General features: G+C 33.4%; 2 protein-coding genes across 4 annotated transcripts; both read right to left on the reverse strand.

Annotated features, from left to right (window-relative positions):
• Nucleotides 1-1712: 1712 nt before the first annotated feature.
• Nucleotides 1713-7768, reverse strand: LOC114394007 (probable LRR receptor-like serine/threonine-protein kinase At2g24230). Of its 2 annotated transcripts, XM_028355546.1 has the most exons (5): nucleotides 6248-7750; nucleotides 2970-3092; nucleotides 2834-2890; nucleotides 2242-2316; nucleotides 1713-2110 (listed from the first exon to the last, which is right to left on the reverse strand). In XM_028355546.1, exons 1-5 carry the CDS (start codon nucleotides 7067-7069, stop codon nucleotides 2006-2008), a joined length of 1182 nt encoding a protein of 393 aa, XP_028211347.1. In that variant the 5' UTR covers nucleotides 7070-7750; the 3' UTR covers nucleotides 1713-2005. The 2 variants fall into 2 exon arrangements, with proteins under 2 accessions (XP_028211347.1, XP_028211346.1); XM_028355545.1 differs by lacking the exons at nucleotides 1713-2110; nucleotides 2242-2316; nucleotides 2834-2890; nucleotides 2970-3092 and having other exon boundaries at nucleotides 4349-7768.
• Nucleotides 7769-12825: 5057 nt separating this feature from the next.
• On the reverse strand, nucleotides 12826-19544 carry LOC114392227 (ubiquitin carboxyl-terminal hydrolase 23-like). Of its 2 annotated transcripts, XM_028353279.1 has the most exons (11): nucleotides 19113-19544; nucleotides 18758-18872; nucleotides 18414-18524; nucleotides 18045-18217; nucleotides 17238-17564; nucleotides 16870-16995; nucleotides 15926-16489; nucleotides 15247-15357; nucleotides 14527-15169; nucleotides 13947-14040; nucleotides 12826-13469 (listed from the first exon to the last, which is right to left on the reverse strand). In XM_028353279.1, the coding sequence occupies exons 1-11, from the start codon at nucleotides 19398-19400 to the stop codon at nucleotides 13310-13312; spliced, it is 2712 nt and encodes a 903-aa protein (XP_028209080.1). In that variant the 5' UTR covers nucleotides 19401-19544; the 3' UTR covers nucleotides 12826-13309. The 2 variants fall into 2 exon arrangements, with proteins under 2 accessions (XP_028209080.1, XP_028209081.1); XM_028353280.1 differs by lacking the exon at nucleotides 15247-15357 and having other exon boundaries at nucleotides 12976-13469.
• Between the last annotated feature and the right edge of the window lie 2080 nt (nucleotides 19545-21624).

Here is a 21624-nt window from a genome sequence, read left to right on the forward strand (position 1 = left end):
CACCGTTTATATGATGTTGACGATGATTATGTTCTGGCTGTTGTGGCCCTTTTAGAAATTGTTAGCTTATTTTTGCATTTGAGAATTAGGAGTGTTTTGGATTTTTTGATAGGCTTCATATAAAAATGGTACTCCTTGGATTCTGTTTTTGGATGCTGATATTGAGCGGGTGGTCTGATGTGATTTTTGTGGGCGCCATTTTCCTTTTCCTTTGAGATTCAACTCTTACTTTAATTGGATGTTGCATTGCATACAAAATCCTTGTGTGGTTCACAACGTAGCAGCCAAATTGAAAAGAAACGGCACAGTCAGACCAATTTCATTTACCACTACTATTATTAAATGTTGATTAGATGAGTAATCATGAGGTCATAGTGGATAATGAGCCAAATTAATTGCACTAAAGAGGCATCGTGTTTGGCCTATACTTGTCAGAGACAGAAACATGTAACTTTATTTAATAAATTGAAGGTAAGTTTCTCAAGCCAATTTCACCGAGGTCCCCCGTGGTAATTTTATTTTATTTTCTAACATTTGTGCTGGTGATTTGCCATTTTAATATTTTTTTTGTTATGCCCATTTTTGTTGCTATTTGTTCTAGAAAGATTACATACCCAAAGATCATTTAACTATGAAGCCAAAGATTAGTCTCCAGAGCTGTTTACTATAACATCCTAAACTATTTTGATAGTTATTGTCAACCTAATAATGCAGATCTTGAGAATAACAAATTCCCCCAAGAATTCCCAAGAATTAAGCCCTTCCAAATTAGTTGAAGATTATGAGCCACTAACAACCATGACAGAGCACGTATCAGTCATCAAAGAACAAACACTGGTTAATTTTGTGTGAATCGCTCATGGGTCTCCTTGCCATGGTATCCTGTTGATTGATTAGTCTCAAACACAACATTCAAATTTAATAAATATTAAATAAAGATGAATTTATGTGATCTGGGAAGAGTAATAATCTTAATTCTGTGTATCAACGGGAAAAACAATGATGAAGGAATTGAATTTAGGAGATTTAATATAAGTAAAGATTGTGAATATAGTTTTAAGTGTAACACAAATTCCATATATAATGATTCTGCTATTAGATCAGAGTTTTAAGTGCAACACAAATTCCATATACAATGATTCTGCTATTAGATCAGAGTAGAATGAGGAAGATGTCTGTATCATACACTCGTGGAAAGACTATGACCTCCGAAATTATAGTATGCAGGATTATCACCATTTTGAAGTTCGTTGTTAAAAAAAAAAATCACCATTATGAAGTTCAACTTTTAATGGTGAAGACGAATGGTATGTGTACTATTTAGCCAAAAATGTATTTTTGATGGTGTACATTTTGGGAATTATAATGCATGTGACCCGATTGAGTTTCAGACTTTAAAGCACTGTTAGGAAAAGCGGAAACTAGATTTTCCATTCACCACTTTATCACACTCCAGAACAACAATACGTATCTTATTTTTAGTACTAGCAGGATAATATATATATACTCGACTCCTTGATTTAAAAAATTTAAGAAGATTTTCTTATGTAAATATTTATATAAATGAAGTAAAATAAAGATCGATCAAATATTATTTCCTAAAATTTACACTAATAAAAATAATAAATTATAAAAAGGCAATCAAATTTGGAGATTCAAGTATGACGTGGTTTTCCTAAATTTATCTGTGTATCATATATTAAAAGTGCAGATAAGTGAGAGAACTAATAGGGTTATATATTAAACTCAACAAAAACAAATGATGAGATATTTATAAGAATTTCATCCACCCAAGACCGTTGTGTTCCTTGATTAATGGACAAAAAGCACTTCAGCTCCCTTTCCTCTATCCCAAGCATTTGAGTTTCAAGCGCAGGCAAATTTCCATCTTATGAAGTTTATTTTGCACACATGTATCGGAAAATATACTACCTGTTAGCAACATAAGAAGAAAAAGCATGCTATCAGCTATAGCTACAGCTATAGCTACAGCCATAGCATCATTTTAATTTTTTGGACCGATGTCCTTCAGCGAACAGATCTGTTCTTCTCCCATTGCAGACATGACAGAAACCACAAGATCTTTTCCTTCAGCAAATCCATCTTTAATCTAAATACAAAAGCAAGCATGCAAGTAGTCAATTAACTGGAAAGAGTTCACATGAGGCATAAAACCACAACTTGAAAAATAAAACACATCAAACATGGAAAGCAACTTTAAAAATGATTTCAACACCACACCTGAGAAAGCAACGCCTCATCCGTGGGAAGCTTCAGATCATCCTTGGTATTTCCATTATCAGTCAACAGACTCACCTAAAAGAAACCCATGCCAATTGGTTAAGAATGCTTTGCTACTCTCAGAAAAATCGCAATAATCTAACTGTTTTTTCTTGCTGGATGCTTGCTTTTACACTACCAGTTAGAGTCATAACATGGCATTGTTTTACTTTTTAAAATTAACCAAGTTATATTTATTCAACTTCAGAAAAATATCATGTTGGAAGTGCACCCAATGCCATCTTATCTTAGATTATAAACCCAAAAGGAGAAAAACAAAACAAACAATTATTAATTGAATGTAAAGGCTTTTGTTAGAAATAAAAAAAAAGTAGAAACAATAGGAGATATTTGACTTTCTCCATGTTACAGAAGCATACCAGAAGACTAATTTTATCTTCTAAAGAAACCTTCAACAAAAGATAATCTCAGTTTTCAGAACATGGTATCCTCAGCAATGTAGTTGCATATTAATTTCTCTTTTTCATTTTACAAACCACAACATAATTGACTTCCATGGCATCTTCAGTGTTGGAAGTAAAAGAAAACTTACAAAGCCGTCTTCAGAGATATCAATAAGCTGATAGTCAGTGCGATTCACATGTGGAACCTGCAAAAAGAGAAATTATGACTGAGAAATGCATCACAAGCAAATATTACATACATAAATGAATGCAGAATTGCCTTACATCACAGTTGTGTGATGATGGAACAATATCTTCAAGCTTTTTCCCATTAAAAATATCAATTGCAACAAAGTGGCACTTTGCATGTCCATGCTTGCCTGTCTTTGATGTAGAAACCTCTACGACCTGTCAAGATAAATAGACAAACAAACAGGGCAAAAAATATATGTTCACTTAACTGATTGTCCCAAATCATAATAACAGACAAATAGCATACAACGGCAACAAAAATCTTATCCCATTAGGTGAGGTTGGCAATAACAGACAAACAACAGAGCAATACTAAAAATATTTTGTCATCTGTGTTTCATGGATACGTGTATGAATTCCAGTATTGGTACAGGTAGTATGGGAATATAACAAATATTTTAGAACACAGGCATGGTTACTACAGCGTATTATCATATAGAAAAATAACAACACGAACTATAAAATATTAAAATCATAGCATAAATAGTTAAATACAATGTTCATAAATCATATGTTCCAACTCAAGTAGCAAAAATATTTAAAGAAAATATAAGTTTTGAAAGGATGGAAATTGCCGTTTGTTGTATTTTGCAACAAAGCAAACAAGTGAAACAACTAAGCAAAAAAACTGGGTGTCATGTATGAACTCATTTGTAGTATCCGTGTGACCACAATATAATCGTACCAAACACACACCCAATATGGGGTATGGAAACTAAATAGATTGTCATAAACTCATTATTGTCAAGGAGCACATTTCAGCAGCATCTGTTACATGTCTGTGTGGAAGAGAAACTGCAACAAACTCAGCAATTTCTTGTGCTTCACAGGGAACAACAAATTGATCACAAGGTGCAAGTTGCTGGTTAGTCCTTGTACTTGTGATTATACAATAATACCTGTAAAAGAATACTTGTGTTGTGTGCGCGACAAAAATATAAAACATGCCACCAGGCGAATGGGCCAATGTAAAGGTACCACCATAGCCATCTATAGCCATTATTAAATTGAAATAGGACATATTTTATATTTCATTTTACATAAGGACAATGTCAAGCTAAGCAAAGCAATAGTGATAGACTCACACTAAATCAGTAGACTCACACCATAAAACACCAATAGTGATATTTCCGCATAAAATAAAAAATAAAAATCTCTTGATAAACCCTCATCAGCACCATCCATCCATTCATCATTTACTTGTAAAATCAGCATGTGTTTCTAACATTTACAAATAGTGAGTGTCCCCAGCGGTGCCTAATTTCCACAGTCGTTTACCTTTATAAAGGAAGATATAACTAAATTTACAGAAAAGTAAAGTAAACTGCAGTAACATGTTATTAAAGTGCAAATATCACGTTTAGCTGTATATTCAATTCATCATCAAAGTTTTGTTCATCTACCAGAAGTGGTGTGGGAAAAAATTGAAAAAAGATCAACATTCAAGAACTCATAAACTGCTTTACATTTTCTCCAAGGTAGCATGAGAAGCTCTCAAGTAGAAAAATCAAAGAGAAAATTAAAAAAAATTTGAAAAAAGGACCTAGACTCTTTCTCATCATGCTCACTAACTAGCCAGTAGGTTCAATATCCTTTAGAAGTCCAACTATCTGTTGCATGCTTGGTCGTTTGAAGGGAAGGTCAGCAGTGCAAAGATAACCTATCTTAAGAGCCTCTTCTATTTGTTCATCTGGTCCAGTGTCGCGAATTTTCGGATCGATAGCTCTTGAAGCTTGGTTCTTTCTTACAAGTCCTCTCACCCAACTCACCAAAGTTTCTTCTTTATCATCAGGGTAATCATCTTCAATTGGCTTCTTTCCAGTCACTAGCTCAAAGAGCACCACCCCAAAACAGTACACATCAGATTTTGGTGTTGGAGTGTCCAATTCTGGTTGAGTAAACTCTGGTGGAACATAACCAGGCGAGCCACGCGCGATTTGATCATCCAAGCCACTTCCGAAAATCTTGGCCAACCCAAAATCAGACAACCTTGGCTCCAAGTCATAGTCCAAATACACACTACTGGCCTTAACAGCTCTGTGGATTATTGGAGGTGAGCAACCATGATGCAAAAATGCCAATGCTCGAGCCGTGCCAAGGGCGATTCTGTGGCGAAATCTCCAAGATGTGAGAAGCCCTTCAGAGCCAGCATTTTGAATGCCATTGTTGTCAGCTTCTTCCCATGTGTCTGTGCTCCAGTCATCTGTGCTTTGTACCCCAAGTGGCAAGTCATAAAGCAGGTTTTGCAAGTTACCATTCTCCATGTAATCATATATGGCAATTCTCTGATCCCCAGCTACACAATATCCAGTTAAAGGAACAAGATTGGGGTGCTTGATTCTACCAAGAAATTCTAGCTCTCTTGCAGCCTCTTCATCTGTCAATGTAGAACCAGCAACCAAAACCTTAACTGCCACATGAATGCCACCAGGCAAAAAGCCTCTATAGACTGGGCCAAATTTTCCTTCAGCCAAAAGGGTGCCTCTATCAAAATTTGAAGTTGCAGCCAAGAGGTCTGCAAATGTGATATTCAACAAAGGCTTCTCAAAGATTACTACTGGGACTGATGTTGCTTGCTTAACATCAGCCACCCAAGTTGTTGAATCAGTCTGGAATGAAAAAGGACCAGAAATGTTTTGTTCCTCTTTGTATGAAGTTTGCTTGAATTCCCACATTTTGGTTTTCCTTCTGCATCCAAATGCTAGAAACAAAAGGCCAGCAAGCACAAAGATCATTGAGAAGGTCAGTGCCAGAGCTAGCTTCATTCCCTTGTTTCCAGTGTCTCTTTTGAAGAGTCGTGGGTTTGCAGCAATTGGACAACTGTTCAATGATCCAAAGAATGCTGTTTGCAGGATCTCAGGTTTGATTTCAGAAGCACAAAGGGATAGGTTATTATAAGAGAAGTTATACTTCTCCATCAATGGGAGTTTCTCCAAGACAGATGGAGGGACAACTCCAGTCAAATTGTTGTTTGAAAGGTCAAGGACTTGGAGGTGTTCATTCCTCAGTAAGGGAATTCTCCCACTAAGATGATTCATAGAAAGATCAAGTGCACTCAAATTACTCATTTGTGAGATTTCATGAGGAATTTCACCACCAAGGCTAGTTTTGGACAAGTTCAGATATTCCAATTTCAGGAGCATTTCAATTTGTGGGAATTTCTGTCTGGCAAATCTATTGTGTGCAAGATTAATGTGTTTTAAATTCAAGGACTCATTCAAATTTTGAAAAAAATCCCCACTAAGCTTATTCTCTGACAAATCCAGGTAAACTAAATGAGACCAATTGTAACTACTAAAGTTGTATAGTACCTGTGGAATGTGACCTTGAAATTGGTTTCTGCTAAGGTCCAGAACCTCCAACCTTCCCTGAAACAAATCCACAATAGAACCCTGAAACGAATTCCCTGATATGTTGAGATTCACAATGGACTTCAACCCAGAAATATCTGAAATATGACCATACATATTATTCCCAGAAAGGTTCAAGACCCTAAGCTTAGGAAAAGCAGCACCAAAACCTTCTGGAAGTGTTCCATTCAGCTGATTTGAAGAAACATCAATTGAAACAAGAGACTGGCACTTGAGAATCCCAGAAGGTATGTTGTGTGCAAACCTGTTTTGGTCAAGTTTTAGGACTCTTAGACTCAGCAATGAGCTAACAGCTTCAGGAATTTCCTCTGAGAAATTGTTGCTGGACAAGTCAATGCTTTCTAGCAAACCAAAGTTGCCAATGTTGTTAGTCAATGAGCCAGAAATCTGATTGGAGGAGAGGTTAAGGCTCTTCACAGTGCTCAAACTCCAAAAATCTGAAGGCAAGTCAGTGATTTTGTTGTGGCTAAGATCCAAAGATTGCAGTTTTCCCAGCTTGCCTATGGTGTTATCAGGTATAGTGCCAGAGAGGTCCATACCAGAAAAGACTAAGTCAACAACATGTTCTCTATTGGCATCACAAGAAACCCCTTTCCATGAACAGACAGAAGCAGAGAAGTTGTAGCCTTGGGAAGATGCTAAACCCATCATCTTCTTCAAGAACTCAGACACAAAGAACTCATCAGTATTTGGCTGCTGAGATGCCAAATGCTTGAATAAGAGTGCCAAAACCAGAACAGAACCAAACACTCCCAACCCCATCAAGGAGTGTTATCTGATACTTGCAAAAGATGCAAACCACCACAGGAAAATAAAATGTCCCCTCAGAACTTCAAAACCATATCATGAAGTACAGAATGTTTTAGTGTTTTACTGTAAGAAAAATCTCTCAAATCTTTTTACTGCATAATATAGCATAGAAGGACACAAACACAAGCTAAAGGACACAGTAATTGAGAGTTGAGAGAGTAAAAGTACACAGCACAAGCTTATAAAAACTAATGGTACTTTTTAAAGACAAAAACAAATTCAGTGTGATGTAATATGAAGATTGTGGACTATAACAAGAGAATGTGAACAAGTTTGTCTGGATGTGAGGATCCCCGAAAGGCAACAAAAAGAAGGATAAATAAAGAAACAACCGATGCAAGAAGCAAACTATTGGCTTTGTCTAGACTCAAGGTTGTCGAAAAAGCTGTGATGCTTTGGTTCTGTTCTGTGGCAGCACTTTTTGTGTAGAAACTGAAGTTTCAAGAGGGGCTTTTTTTCTCCTTCGAAAGAGGCAGAGACAGCGCAACATGCAGTGCTGTGTTGTTGTTTACTGAGAAAGAAAGGGTGAAGAGTGCAGTGTTTCAGGAACTGAACTCATTTGAGGGTGACTGTTGGTGATGGTGGTGAATATATCACAGATTTATTGGTGTGAATTCAATGATGCTTTGTTGAGTGAGTGAGGGTGTTTATCACCATTTTTTGAAATAAAGAAAGAAAGAAAAGTCTCTTTCGAATTTTGATATAATTATTATACAAAAGGAAAAAAAAAATGAGCACGTATCATTTCTTGTTCTTTTTTTTTTTTAACCTCTCCATAATCTAATTAATCGAGCGCTTAAATTATCTTACTTAAAAAATGATTTATAATTAAAATTTTATTGAAAGAAATTAAACGTATACTTAACATATTAAATTCAGCTTTACTTAATATGAAACTAAATGGCTAGACACTTATTAAATTAGCACAAATGTTTAGAATTATATATTTATAGATTGAAACTATGAACTTTTAATTAGAAATTTTGGATCCTTTAAAGTTTCACCCTCAAACACCTTGACTTGTACTAAGAAATAGTAATCCAAGTGCGAATCAGGGGAAAAGGAGTGACCCTCATTGCGTGTTGTCTTCCTGTCCTCTCTTTTCTATCTCTCTCTTTTCGTGAAAGTTGATAATCTTTGTTGTGCAATTAATGTTGTTGGTACTAGGAAAGTAGGAAACGCCTTTGGTTTGTTACCAACATCTTAACTGTATAATCGTGGGCTCACAACACAACCCACCCTCCAAAGTCCAGTCCCCCCCCCCCCCCCCCACCCCAAAAAAAAATAATTAAATAATTGTATCATGATGGTCACTTCAATGGGTTAGCTAGATTTCTTGGTGGAATAAAGAGTATTTTTTTTGACTTTGAAACATAGAAAATAGCTCCCTTCTACATCATTTTCCTAAAGTAAGTCTTTCTTCTTCTTTTATCTTTTTTTTTTGCCCCTTTTCCCACCTTAATTTATGCTCACTAGGTTGCCAATTACATAGTGCGGGCCATTCTCAATGTAAGGCTCTAGGAACAGTGGCAGTAGCCAAGAATCTACCATGTGGGCCCTCTAGTTGGTGACCATTCTTCACTTGAAAACAATAATCCATTTCAATTTGGGATTTTGAGCCCTTCGGCTCATTTGTCTCATCACGTGAAGCAATGCATAGGAACAATATTCATATTTTTGCCCATAACAAGGTGCAGTTTATGTTAGTCATATAATCTCAGCAGAGCTTATATCTAACAATTTTAATTTTTTTATTTTCACTTATGACTTTCTAATTCTTATTTTTCATCTTCTCTACCTCCAATGTGTGTATACATTACACTATACACCTTTTAGGGATGTAAAAGAATCTTTATCCTATATCCAATGTTTTTAAATGTCTAGAAGTTTTTACTAGAGTTAGTTTTGTGATAAAATTAGAGTTTATATTTCCACTAGTGGCCCGCAATTCCCCCCACTTATTTGAATGTTAATTGGAGAAATGCTAGCTAGCACACGAGACTTTCTGACTTCATTCCCTTTTATATTATATAGACAAAATCTTCACCTACAAGGAATACAGTAATTGGTGTTTTCACATGGCAAGTTGGACTCTTCATGAAACATGCGCAGAAACTGTCCGGTTATTAAACAAACCTCCCAAGTTGGGTCAATACGCATAAACATTTGACTGTGTGTGAGAGAGAGACAGAAGAACGCATTAACTCATTAAGAACTAACCTCACAAGCAGCTAGTGAGTAGAGAGGGTGAAAATGAAGCCGCGTCAGTGTCTAATGATTTGCATTGATTAAGGGTGAGGCTTAATGAGTAACATGAAATCAACCGACAAAATTACTTTGAATAATCATAGCATTCCCACTAATATTTTAATGCGGACATTGTGTATGATATCCATTTCCTTAATCATGCCACCATACTTATATTTCAAACCACGTCAAATTAATAATGTTACTGCAACAAAGGGACCACTTCATGAGGTGCATTATGATATATAACTATATATAAAAATAACACTATAGTCTATAGTAGTATTATTACATGTGGATATATATCATGGCAAACCCTCTCTAGATATCCAACGGTGGAGGGAGAGAATATGATGAAGATCTAGTCAAACTTTCTAAATTAATAAACCATCATGCGCATACTTCTGTGCAAGCCACAACTCATGGAGTATATAAGAAGGTTCAACTACTTGAGTGTAACCCTTTCACATACAGCACTTTCACACCATTCCCAAATATCATGCCAACACAAACACATTACTCACTTGATAATTAAGATAGGAAGTCATTATTTGATCTTATAGAACAAATTGAAGTTCTCAATTCTTGAAAGCAGAGGCTAACTTCTGTACATTTTTTTTAAGTCGCCTGTCTTTTATATTTTATTTTTGTAATACATGTATGATTTATTTTTATATCAAATTAAATTAACATTTTTTCTCTTTAACTAATTTATAGATTCTTTTTAGTTTCTTTACCTACTTTAAGCATAGTGAGACGCAAAATTGCATTTGTTAAGCCCGCAGATGCACAAATCCTGACAAGTTTTTTTTTCTGATGTAATTGTAATAAAATATTTTTGTGGTTTTGATGTAATGCTGTTTGTTTCTTATTTAAGAATTTTCTGATTTTTTAACCACCTTAATCTATACACTCGGTAAATGGTAATATAAATAAGTATCCTACTGAAATTTCTATGGAAATTAAAACTCAACACCATTGTATTTATAAGGTAAACTTGTAATATTTGTCCTTTAATTTCGGTTTTAGTTCTTTATTCAATTTAGTCTTTTAAATTATTTAGGTCTTAGTCTTTATTTTGGTGAGATTCGGAAATTGGTCGAGTTTTTTTGGTACAAAAACGTAGGGGTGCCATTGTTAGTAGTGTTTCTACTGAATGGTGTTTTATATATTTAAAAGTTTACCCTCTCATTTTCAAAAAAAAAAAAAAGGTTTAACCTCTTATTAATTCATTAAAAATTACAGAGGGGATTTTAAAATGGGTGGAAGAACATATATATGGGGGTTGAATTAAAAGTTGACTTTAAACTATGGTTGATTCATCTTCTGACAGCTTTAAATTATTCAGTAGTCAGTACGGCGTATTAATTTGTTTTTGTTGTATGTTCTGCAGTTCTGGTCTGGAAGATTGCAGAACAGCCATACACTTGGATACTAATTTCATCCCTTGTGGTGAACACAAGAATGATCGGGAAAAAGATAATGGAAGTTCTAACTCATTGTATGTTGGGATATTAGGTGGGAAGTTTAAAAGTATTTTTACAAGTAACAATTTTTTTTTATTTTATGCTTTAGATATTAAGAATGTATATCAAATTTTTTAAAAAGTATTTTTTTTTTAGTTTTATCTAATCATAACCTTAATTTTTGTTTGTTGCAGCCTGCAGACATGGAATTATTTATGTTCAATTTACAGATCAGCGAAGTAACATAAAAAAAAGGGCCTCAAAATTTAAATTCCTCAGTATAATAAATATGTAGTTGAAATATGTTTTTGATAATTGTAATATAGTTGATTTTAATTTCACTAGTTAAACTTTATTTTTTCTTTATTTTACTATCTAAACTTTTTTTGTTTGATTTAAGTATATATCATTAGTCAGGTTATTTGTTTAATGATGAAATGATAAATTATCAAAGGATCATATTATTAGGTGACACTGTATCAAACTAAATATCACATCATACTTTAAATGACTAGAGATGTTAAAATTAAAAATTAAATAATAAAAAAAGTAATAAAAATAAAAATAGACTGAACTGTAGGTATAAAAAAATATATTTAAGTCTAAATTAATTATTAAGAGTATTTTAAGCATATTTAAGTTTAAATCAGAAGAAAACAATATATATTCAAGTTTAAATTTATTATTAAAAGAAATGTCACAAAAGGTTATACTTGATTTTTCATTCAACTAGCTTGAACATATAGAGTTGTTAAATTAAAAAAAAAGGTACTTGATTCCTATAATTGCATAATTCTTATCTTTTTAGTTTCTATATTTTAAAAGTGGTATTTTTAGTTCCTATAGTTTATATTTTAATTCTCTTTTAATCCTTGTAGTTTTGAAAGTGGTCTTGTTAGTCCCTATAGTTTCATGATTCCTTTTTTAGTCTTTATAGTTTTTAAATTATAAGGATTAAAAGAGAACTAAAATACAAACAAAAAGAACTAACAAAAATAATTTTTAAAATACAGAAATTAAAAAAATTAAAATATAAACTATAGGGACTAAAAAGAATATTTTCAAACTATAGAGACTAAAAAGGTAAAAATCATAAAAAACAAATAGGTAATTTAACCTTGAAATATATATATATATATATATATATATATATATATATATATATATATATACACCCGTAAGAATCAAAGATAAAAGCAGTAGATTTCTTAAAAAATGTACATGTCAATATTTTTTTAGGTTTTTTCTAAAAACATGTTATACGTCAATATTTTTTAGGTTAAATTATTCATTTGGTTCCTATAGTTTCATTATTTTTACCTTTTTAGTCCTTGTAGTTTAAAAGTATTTTTTTAGTTCTTATAATGTATATTTTAATTCTTTTTTAGTTTCTATAATTTGAAAGTAATACTTTTATTTCCTATAATTTACATTTTAATTACCTTTTAATCCTTACTACAAAAAAAAATAAAAATAATTAACTACAAATTAGTTATAAATTAATTATTTTTTATTACAAATTATTTTACGATAAATTAGTTATGAATTACTTCTAATATTTTGTAATTAATTATAATTGATAATATTACTCATATCTGGATGGTAAGGACTAAAATAAAATTAAAATATAAAATATAAAAACTAAAACATTATTTTAAACTATAGGAATTAAAAGAAAATTAAAATAAAAATTATAAGGATTAAAAAAATCACTTCAAAATTATAAAGACTAAAAAAAATTAAAATATAAACTATAAGAACTAAAAATACCACTTTTAAATTATAGTAACCAAAAAAGTAAAAATGATAAAATTATAAAAAATAAATGAATAATTTTTATCTAAATTCATGCAATGTCTGTCTACTAGGGTTTACAATAATAAACACCAATCAACTAAGATTATTTTTTTGTATTAACCAAGTGGTATGTATGATTTTTCCGTTCAATTATATTATTCTCAACTAACTTTAATTTTTCTTAAAAATTCAGGTCACTACACGAAAACATTTCCTTTTATGTAATCCAAACAAAAACAGACTTACATTCATGAATTAGAATATAAATTAACTATCTTACAATTTTTCCTAGAAATTAATAGTACATAAAAATTTAGTACCTAATCCAAACTCAAACCAAAATACAACTTCGGGTACACGATAAACACGCTTCGTAACATAAAACTGAAATACAAATTGTCTTGAATGATTTAAAATCATGAACAAAACTTCTGAGCTACGGCGTGCAGCTCCTACAATAATACAGTCTCAAAATGAGAAATGTCCAACAGGAATATACCGGTGCACAAAAACCCAACCCTCTGCGGCTCTGTCCCAAAGACAATGATGTGAACCACCAAACAAATTTTTTTACTGGAGAAAAGAATAAGGTAGGTGCTCTCTTCATTACACTTTCAGCGTTTGACAAAATTGCTACAAAAGAAGCCTCCAAGCAATAGAAGGCATAGAGTTCTTCTGGATGTCATATCCTAAATGGAGGGTTCCCTGAGCAAGATTGGTCAAACTTTGCCCTTTTAAACTTCGATTTCTCGACAGCAATTTCTTGGAAAAGATTAGGCCCACCAAAGCTATGCTTGAAGCCCCTTATCTTCTTCCTCTTCCCTTTATCATATTCTTCATCCCTGCAAATTGTGGCAGCAAGATACAAATTTATATGCAAAATTATGGATCAAAATAGCCCAGTCACACAGTAATGACAAATCCTAACTCCTAAGCCTTCCCCCACCAAAACGCCAACATTGTGGTGAATAGCAGCTCTGTGACTGTAACTGCATGAAGACCATATTTTATACATGTCTCTGAACAAAACCTGCCTAAATACACTAACATTTCCCTTTCTTTTACATTTGAACCCAATGTGTACCAATTAGCTAAAGGACCAGGTCAACAAGTGCATCTACAAAGGCAAGATACTTTCATGGCAATCATTACATCATATTTTGGACATGACAGAAGGCCAAACAGGGAAAAAGTACGGCCTTAGGAAAAAATGTATCTTCAAGCATTTCAATTAGTCATGGCACAGGAAGAAGCACAAACTAATAACAGTCCACATTACTAGAAATAATAAACAAGAAACAACATATAGCTGAGCTCACCATTCATCCCCAACATATCCAATGCTGACAGTTTTGTCATTCTTTGACTCCAAATGCTGAGATGAAGGTAATTCTATATCATCCCATCGAGCAACTGTATCCAAATAAAGGCCATTATTTATAAAGCAAAAAGGGGCAGGGTGGAAGGGTGGGTTGGAGTAATTCAAGTATTCCATGAGATAATAAATTGAGCTAAATTAACAGAAACAGTTAGTTATATCAAGGATAACATTATATACATGGCCTTAAGTATGTAGAAAAGATTCACATTCTAGACCACTTTCCAAGTAGATTACCCATTTAATGTTTGATCATACACATACTGAAAATATGTCAGTTGACTTGAAGCATTAATGTGAAACTTGAATAGTATTTAGATCTGCTAAAATGTGCAAGCAGACATGTATTTACTTGACCATAAAAAAGTATATTATGAATGGTACAAATCCAAAGACAGCAACATCAACAATTATGCAAGTTATAGAGCACTACAGCAAGCATAAAACCACAAGGATGTGGAACCTAAATTTAATGTATCATGCTAGACAAAACCACAAAGGAAATATCAATAGAAACTTACCAACTGTCTCCTCTGGACCTCCATTAGGCATACTCATTAAACCATTATGCATTTGATCTCTTGTACTATCTTGTGCACTATCAGCCTGTCTAGCTTCAAATTGACTTACTACTGAACCACTTCCAGATATATTTTCAATTTGCGCCGCTGATGCAAGCACAGCACAGCTATGATCAATTCTCTTCCTAAATTCCCCTTCAGCCCTAGTCTCTATTAGAGATTCATCACTAGATTTAAAATTAGCACTAGGTCTATAACCAGCCTTGGTTGCTTTACTATCAGAACAACTTGATAGACAAGGAAATACATCAGGTTTGGCATCTTCTGATGAGAAAGCAAGCTTATCAAGCTTGTCTTTGTTTGGATTCTTCATACTCAAAGTGCGGCGTTTAATTCTTTTGTGATTCTTCTTCCGTGGGCCCAAGTATGCCATGTAATAGAAGATTGGGCGAAGATGCATCCAAGATACCTGATACTTAAGGAACTTCTTTTTTGATTTTTTCAAAGGCTTTTGATTAAGACTCTCTGTATTCAAAGATGTATTTACTGACTTATTAAGAATCAGTCCCTGGGAACCAACCAGATCTTCATGCACCACACTACTTGCTTTCTCACACACCGAACCAATTGCAGAAGTTCCAAGCTAAAAATATAAAAATAAAGTCAATACATTAAAACAATCAGGCTCAAAGCAACAGGCACACAGGATAGCACAGAAACCTGATGGTTAACTTTCAGATGAATTAGTGATGTCTTAGGGCAAATGCCATTGGTCATATTTGTGCTTGAATCTTGAGGTGCAGCAACATCAACTATCTTGACAAGATTTTTCTAAGTGAAAAGAAAGGAATCACAGTTCAGTAATCAAGAAAACTGAAATAGCATCAGTTCATAGATGAGGCAAAATAGACCATATACCCATAATCCAACCAATTCATCCTTCCTTAAATGCAATCCAATCCAATCCAATCCATCCATTTAAAGAAACAAGAGTAAATGGATTAGATGAGTTGGGTTATTGTGAATACTGGATGGTTAGTGATCCATCCATCTATTCCCAATCCATTGGAATATTCAACTAATAAAAATGGATCAAGTGGTTATTCTTGATGCTGTTGAAAGCTCACTTTTTCTTTCTGTTGCTACTCCATTACTATATGATCCATTGGCAATAATATTGCAATAATTGAAAATGATTATTGAATGGGTTGGATAGTTTTAATTGAATAGGTCATGGATAGACTGAATTTCTTCAATAATTAAAAGATCCCAAAAACAAATAAATGGATTGTTTTCTATCTATCCATTATGATCCAGTTCAAAATTTATCCAACCCATCCAATTGACATCCCTACCAATTCAGCACAAAGAGGATATTGAAAGTATCAGAATTATTTACCTTCAGAGACTGAGGTTTCCATTCAGTAGTGAGTTCAACATTCTGGGGATTAGTGGATGAGGGCACTATTGAAGGAGAATCTTTAATGCCCTCTTTTGAAATTACATTCTCATTGCGCAAACTATTTTTTCCAACTGGTGCAGTTAAAGATTTCAGATTATGAGGGAGACTATAATCTTTTCCAGAGTGATCTAATGATGACAAGCATCCAAGTTCTGATTTAGCTACAGACAGTTCATCCGGTGAGTCTTTCTGTGCCTGTGCCTTGGAAGAAAGTTCAGATCCATGTCTTTTACTTTGTATCAAGTTTTCTGCTAATATGACACTATGCTTTTGCAGAACTAGAGCACCCTTCTCAGCTTTATTTTCGACGGTACCATTTGGATATTCCTTCAATACATGGTTTGAAGTTGAAGATTCTCTATTTACATTCAAATTAGTCTTCATATTTTCCTTCTTAGCAATGTCAACAGGCTTCCTTGGAACAATACTTTTTCTATCACGAACATAAAACAACATGTATGCTTGCTGGTTTAAAACTTCCCGCTCACTTACATGACTTACCTGTTTCAACAGTGCAAATTGGGTTAAAATGGTAAATAACTGACTTCAATAAAACAGCACCCTTGGGTCTGGCTTTATATAGTATTCCTCCAAAAAAGAGTCGTCATTCATCAATACATTATTTATGAAAGCCATTTCCATAGGCAAATATTTATTTTTCAATATTATCCATAGTTATATAGAGTAAATAGAGTTAAAAAAATGCAATTCTGCATTATAATATTTATGTTTCTTTTTAGTTATCCCCATCTTGAAACACTGACTGCTTTTGCAAAGCTTATTGATATTCATAGTAGTGCCAAGATTTGCAAAAACCATAAAACTAGAAAAAGAAAACCATAAAACTAGAAAAAGAAAACCATAAAGCATATGTTCAGTACCCGGTTGTCATCCAAGGTATACCACATGTTATTTGAAGTGCGAACATAGCAGTAATAGTGTCCAGAATGAGTGCTGGAACCAGCATGAACCAGAACACCATATAGAGAGTACTTCACATCTCCATCCTGCGAAATGGAAGAAAATTGAAAGAAGCATAACATACCAGTTTAAAGTTAGAAACACATATAACAGTCAAACAGCATACAGAACATTTCAAAACAAGAAGCAACAAAAAATTCTATATGGCAAAACAAATATTAGAGATATATTTTGTATTTTATCTCTCAAGAATTTTGCAAGAACAATAGGAGGATATGTAGTAAGATAATTCATATCAATTTCAAAAATATATTACTTATTTACTTACATTTGAGCCACTGACAAAAGGTTTCAAGTCCAGTGCACAGCCAAATTGAACCTTCTTTTTAATCTTTTGTCCAGTATCATGGGCATGAAACCGCTTTAAGTGGATCGTTAGCACATAAGGTGCCTTATGTATTGTTAGCTGTTTGAGAGCCTTAACTTTCTGTTTGCACCGCTGACAATGGTACTCCTTCTCCCCTCCATCCAACCATTCTGCAGCCGTGAAATTTGAAAGTGCTTTTTGCAATGAATCTGCCTTGAATATTTCAAGACTTAAATCTAAGAAAGGATCAAATTTGTTGGAGCAATAAGAACACTGGTGGCATTTCACCTGGAATAAGCAACCAAAGAACTTTTCAATTGTTGTAATGAAGTAGTCGTACATTGAAGAAAAAATCCACTAAAGTTGAGTTTAGACATGCTACAGTCTTGCTAGATGCACTTTCTTATTGGATACTGCATAGATACTTCAAATACTTTTAGCTGCAGCTATACAATTTTTTTTTGCTTTAATTTTTTAATGTTTATGCTTATACCAATACATATTGGAATACTACAATAATTAGACAAAATTTAGTATTTTACCATGTATTTGATGAATTGTGACCATATTTAAAATATGAACTCTCTCATGATTTAAATGTTTATTTTATATGAATTTTAGATGTTGAATTATATCAGTATTGTGTCCTATGATTTTTAAAATTTGCCATATCCCCATGTCTGTGTCATATCTTTTCTCTGTGCTTCCTAGCTCAGTTGGTAAGGAAATTACTCTCTAAAATTCCACCACAAAGCTAGAAACAGTTACCTGACTCCTGAGACGACCACCAAAAATTTTATGAACAAAACTTTTCTCATAAGCACCAGGTGATTCGCTTGGTATGCCAGAAGGCAGGCAACATTTATGCATACACTCAAGTAAATTCACCATATACTCATGTGCATCCTCCTGCCTTGCATTTCGGAAATTTCGTGATATGCCTGATCTCATGTCAGGAATTACAAATTTCAAGCTAATAAAAGGGAAAAGGGACAGAGAACATTACTTATTGTTCATGGATAATAAAACCAAGTAATAAACTCTAGTTAACTTGAAAAACAGTATTATGCCTCGTCTAACTATGTATGCACTCAAATAATTGTCCAATCATAAATCAAACACGAAACATAAGGATACATCGCAGATTCCCGACCAAATCCTCTGGGGCTAATATTCTCCCAGTCGATTGCAGTGCACGGCTAACATGATTCTGTATTGCACACAGAGCACAAAATCCAGCAACGTGGCCTACAATGTTTGTAAAATACAGAAATTAGAAACTCAATATAACAATAATTTCCTCCATATGCATGCATCATGGCCAACTAAAAGGAAAAACAATGAAAGCATAACCCTGTTCAACAGCACTAATTTACCAAGGTCGGGTAGACCAAACTGAACAAAGCAAAAGTGAACAATAAATAAATATTTTCCATCTAACAGAAGAGAACGGAAAATGAAAATGTTGGAAAGTCACTCACATGAAGTTTTATGCTTCCCACTTTGCAGATACGCAGCTAGAGGTTCTGTATACGTCAAACACTGCAATACTGAATTGAGAAAACAAGTGTTTCCTAGATTTCGCAATCCAGCTCCCTGAAAATCATGAATAGCGCCCTTAGATACTGAAAACTATGACATGCCAAAGCCATTACCCAGAACACGGAAATATGATAATTTTATTTCAGCTTAAGGTTTAACGATAAAACGGAATGTGTCAATAACAACTAAAAAGGACGCGCAACGAAAAAAGAAAGTCCGTAGCAGAATCAAGGATTCCTAATGACGCATAAACTATTTTTTTTATCTCAAACTAAGCAATGGAATTGAACTCACTATTCTGCGGAAGGTAATTCCGAAGCTGAACTCCGGATCCAAGCCGTACTCGGAGAATTCGGAAGCGTCATGTTTCTTAGCGACGGAACCGGAGGGGCGAGGTTCGGAGGAGGAGGAAGGGTTTAGGGTTTCGACGTGGAAATGGTTGGAGAAACCCTTGAAGGGCTTCTTGACGGGAAGAAACACGATTTTTCTGGACAGCACAGGAGGAGCGGCGGTAGTAGTAGTGGACGAAGAAGGATCCGGCGGATTCGGAGGCTCCGTTTGGATCACGATGGTTTCGGCCATTGGTGGAGTTCGAGAAGCTTCGAAAAGAGAAGAGAAGAAGAAGACGCGGAAGAAGCAGAGGGTTTCGGCTTCTGGAAAGAGAAGTAATAGTTGAACGGTAGTGGCTACTAAACCCTACACCGCCAACAACGCAACACACCGTTGTGGATTTTTTTATTGTCTGTCTTTCTATCTCTACAATTATCGGTGGTAGGGCCTGGGCCTGGGCCCGGAATTGAGTGTATATATATGTGTGGCCTTGAAAATCCTGGGTCGGTAATAGAACAACTGGGCCACTCAAACTTGAACCGCGTGGACCGGGGTGGTCAAACTTCAAACCAGGATAGATTTCTACTTATTCTTACCTTCAATTATGGAATCTAAATCATTCTAACATAAATTAACAAATAGAAATTAATATTATCATGAAAATATATGTTTATTGAAATCGAATTTCATTATCTTCATTTTATTATTTTATTTTTATGATTAAAACAATAATAATATTAAGTTTGAACTTATTCAATTTGTGTTCAAAAGAATTTATAGTTAGACTTGCTGAAAAAATATTTTAAATTTGTATCATAATAAAGATATTTTATAATTATTTTTACAATTTAAGAGAGTCTAGTTCAATTAGTTGAGCAAAATGCATAAATTATTATAAATCCCTTAATATTGTCTTCAATTCCTATAAAAAAAACAGTAGTTTACTATGCTATTTGATAAAAATAATAATAATTGAATAATACAGTAAAAATATTTACTTTTTCAGTATACTTAAATTATTTTTATTAATCTTTCGATTTAATGATAATTTTCACATATATTATTCTTCATGTTTTTAGCCTTTAAAAAATATTTTTGTAATTATAGTTTCTATTTTCTAAAATAAATTATAATGGTAAGTTTATTAGTTTTTCATAAATTAAAAAATATACATCAGTTTCTTTAAATGATTTTATTAATAATTAAATTTTTAATCAATACTTATATAATGATATGTCTCTAAAAGTGACTTTAAGGTAAATTTCATTAATCTATCTAAGTTTTGAGAATTTCTAAAATTAAAAGCTTTAAATTTTAAATAGTTTTTTGAAAATGTTTTTTAATCCATATTTTTTAAAATGTTGTTTTAATACGTTGTTAGCTCTTAATTATAATTTAATTCTTGCTTTTGATGTGATGCTGATGAAAGAAGAAAAAAGGATAGAAGGGTGCACCAGCACCACATGATTTTCAGTACTTTTAGAAGAGGGAAGGCATTACAGAATTATTGGGCCCTGCTTTGGTGTTGGGCTCGGATAGGTATATCAAGTCCGAAACATTGGCAATTCGACTTTTATGACAACGTATATCTCGACGAAAAATTATAAATGCAACATGTGGTTGTTTCTTAATTTTTAACTAGTTGGTTGTGCCCGAATACTTTTCCCTATACAAAAAAGTTAAATGAAAATGACGAGTTTAGCTCATAATTGACACAGTATGTTTTTATATGGAAGTAATTCCTCTTAAATTGTCTCCTAACTATTAAATTTTTTATCTAACCCGAAGGGAGATGTCGCAACATACATTTAACATGCAGCACAATTAAAGCTACATTATAGGGATCTGTTAATACTTAATACACATTCTTTGAAAGGGGGAATGGACAATTTCAACTGCAAAGATTATAAACTTATTTTGAAGCAAAAAGTAGCCATTTAGAGGTTTGGAATTTTAAATGGCTACACCAGAAGATTTGCTCAAACATGCTCAACCTTTATAATTAATTGACACAAATTCAGGATTAGTAGTGCACATATATCTATCAATTTAAAAGTTTCCCATTTTCAATTTACCTTTAAAACTCCTTCACAATATATATATATATACACACACATATATCCTTGCTTGGAATAACTCTTCGTTATCTCTACTATCAAGTGCATCCTAAATTTTATTTGATCTTACTTAGAAGGTTGCTAGTATAATTATTTTTAATTAGCACAGGATAAATGGCACTTGACATGGATATTCTCACAAATAAGTCTTTTGTAATTTTAGTTATCCAGCAACCAATTTGTACGTAGCACAATATAAAGCCAAGTTAACTTGCTCTATTTAACTTATGACAGAATTTTTGTTCTAATGTCCTACTGAGGAATACCAGAAATGATTGTACTTGGAACTTGTTGCACAAACCAAAAAAGCTCATCAATTCAAGTATGAGTAACTGACGTGAGAAATCCTACATATTACT

The sequence above is a fragment of the Glycine soja genome, chromosome 17 (assembly GCF_004193775.1).
Source record: "Glycine soja cultivar W05 chromosome 17, ASM419377v2, whole genome shotgun sequence".
Classification (NCBI taxonomy): Eukaryota; Viridiplantae; Streptophyta; class Magnoliopsida; order Fabales; family Fabaceae; genus Glycine; species Glycine soja.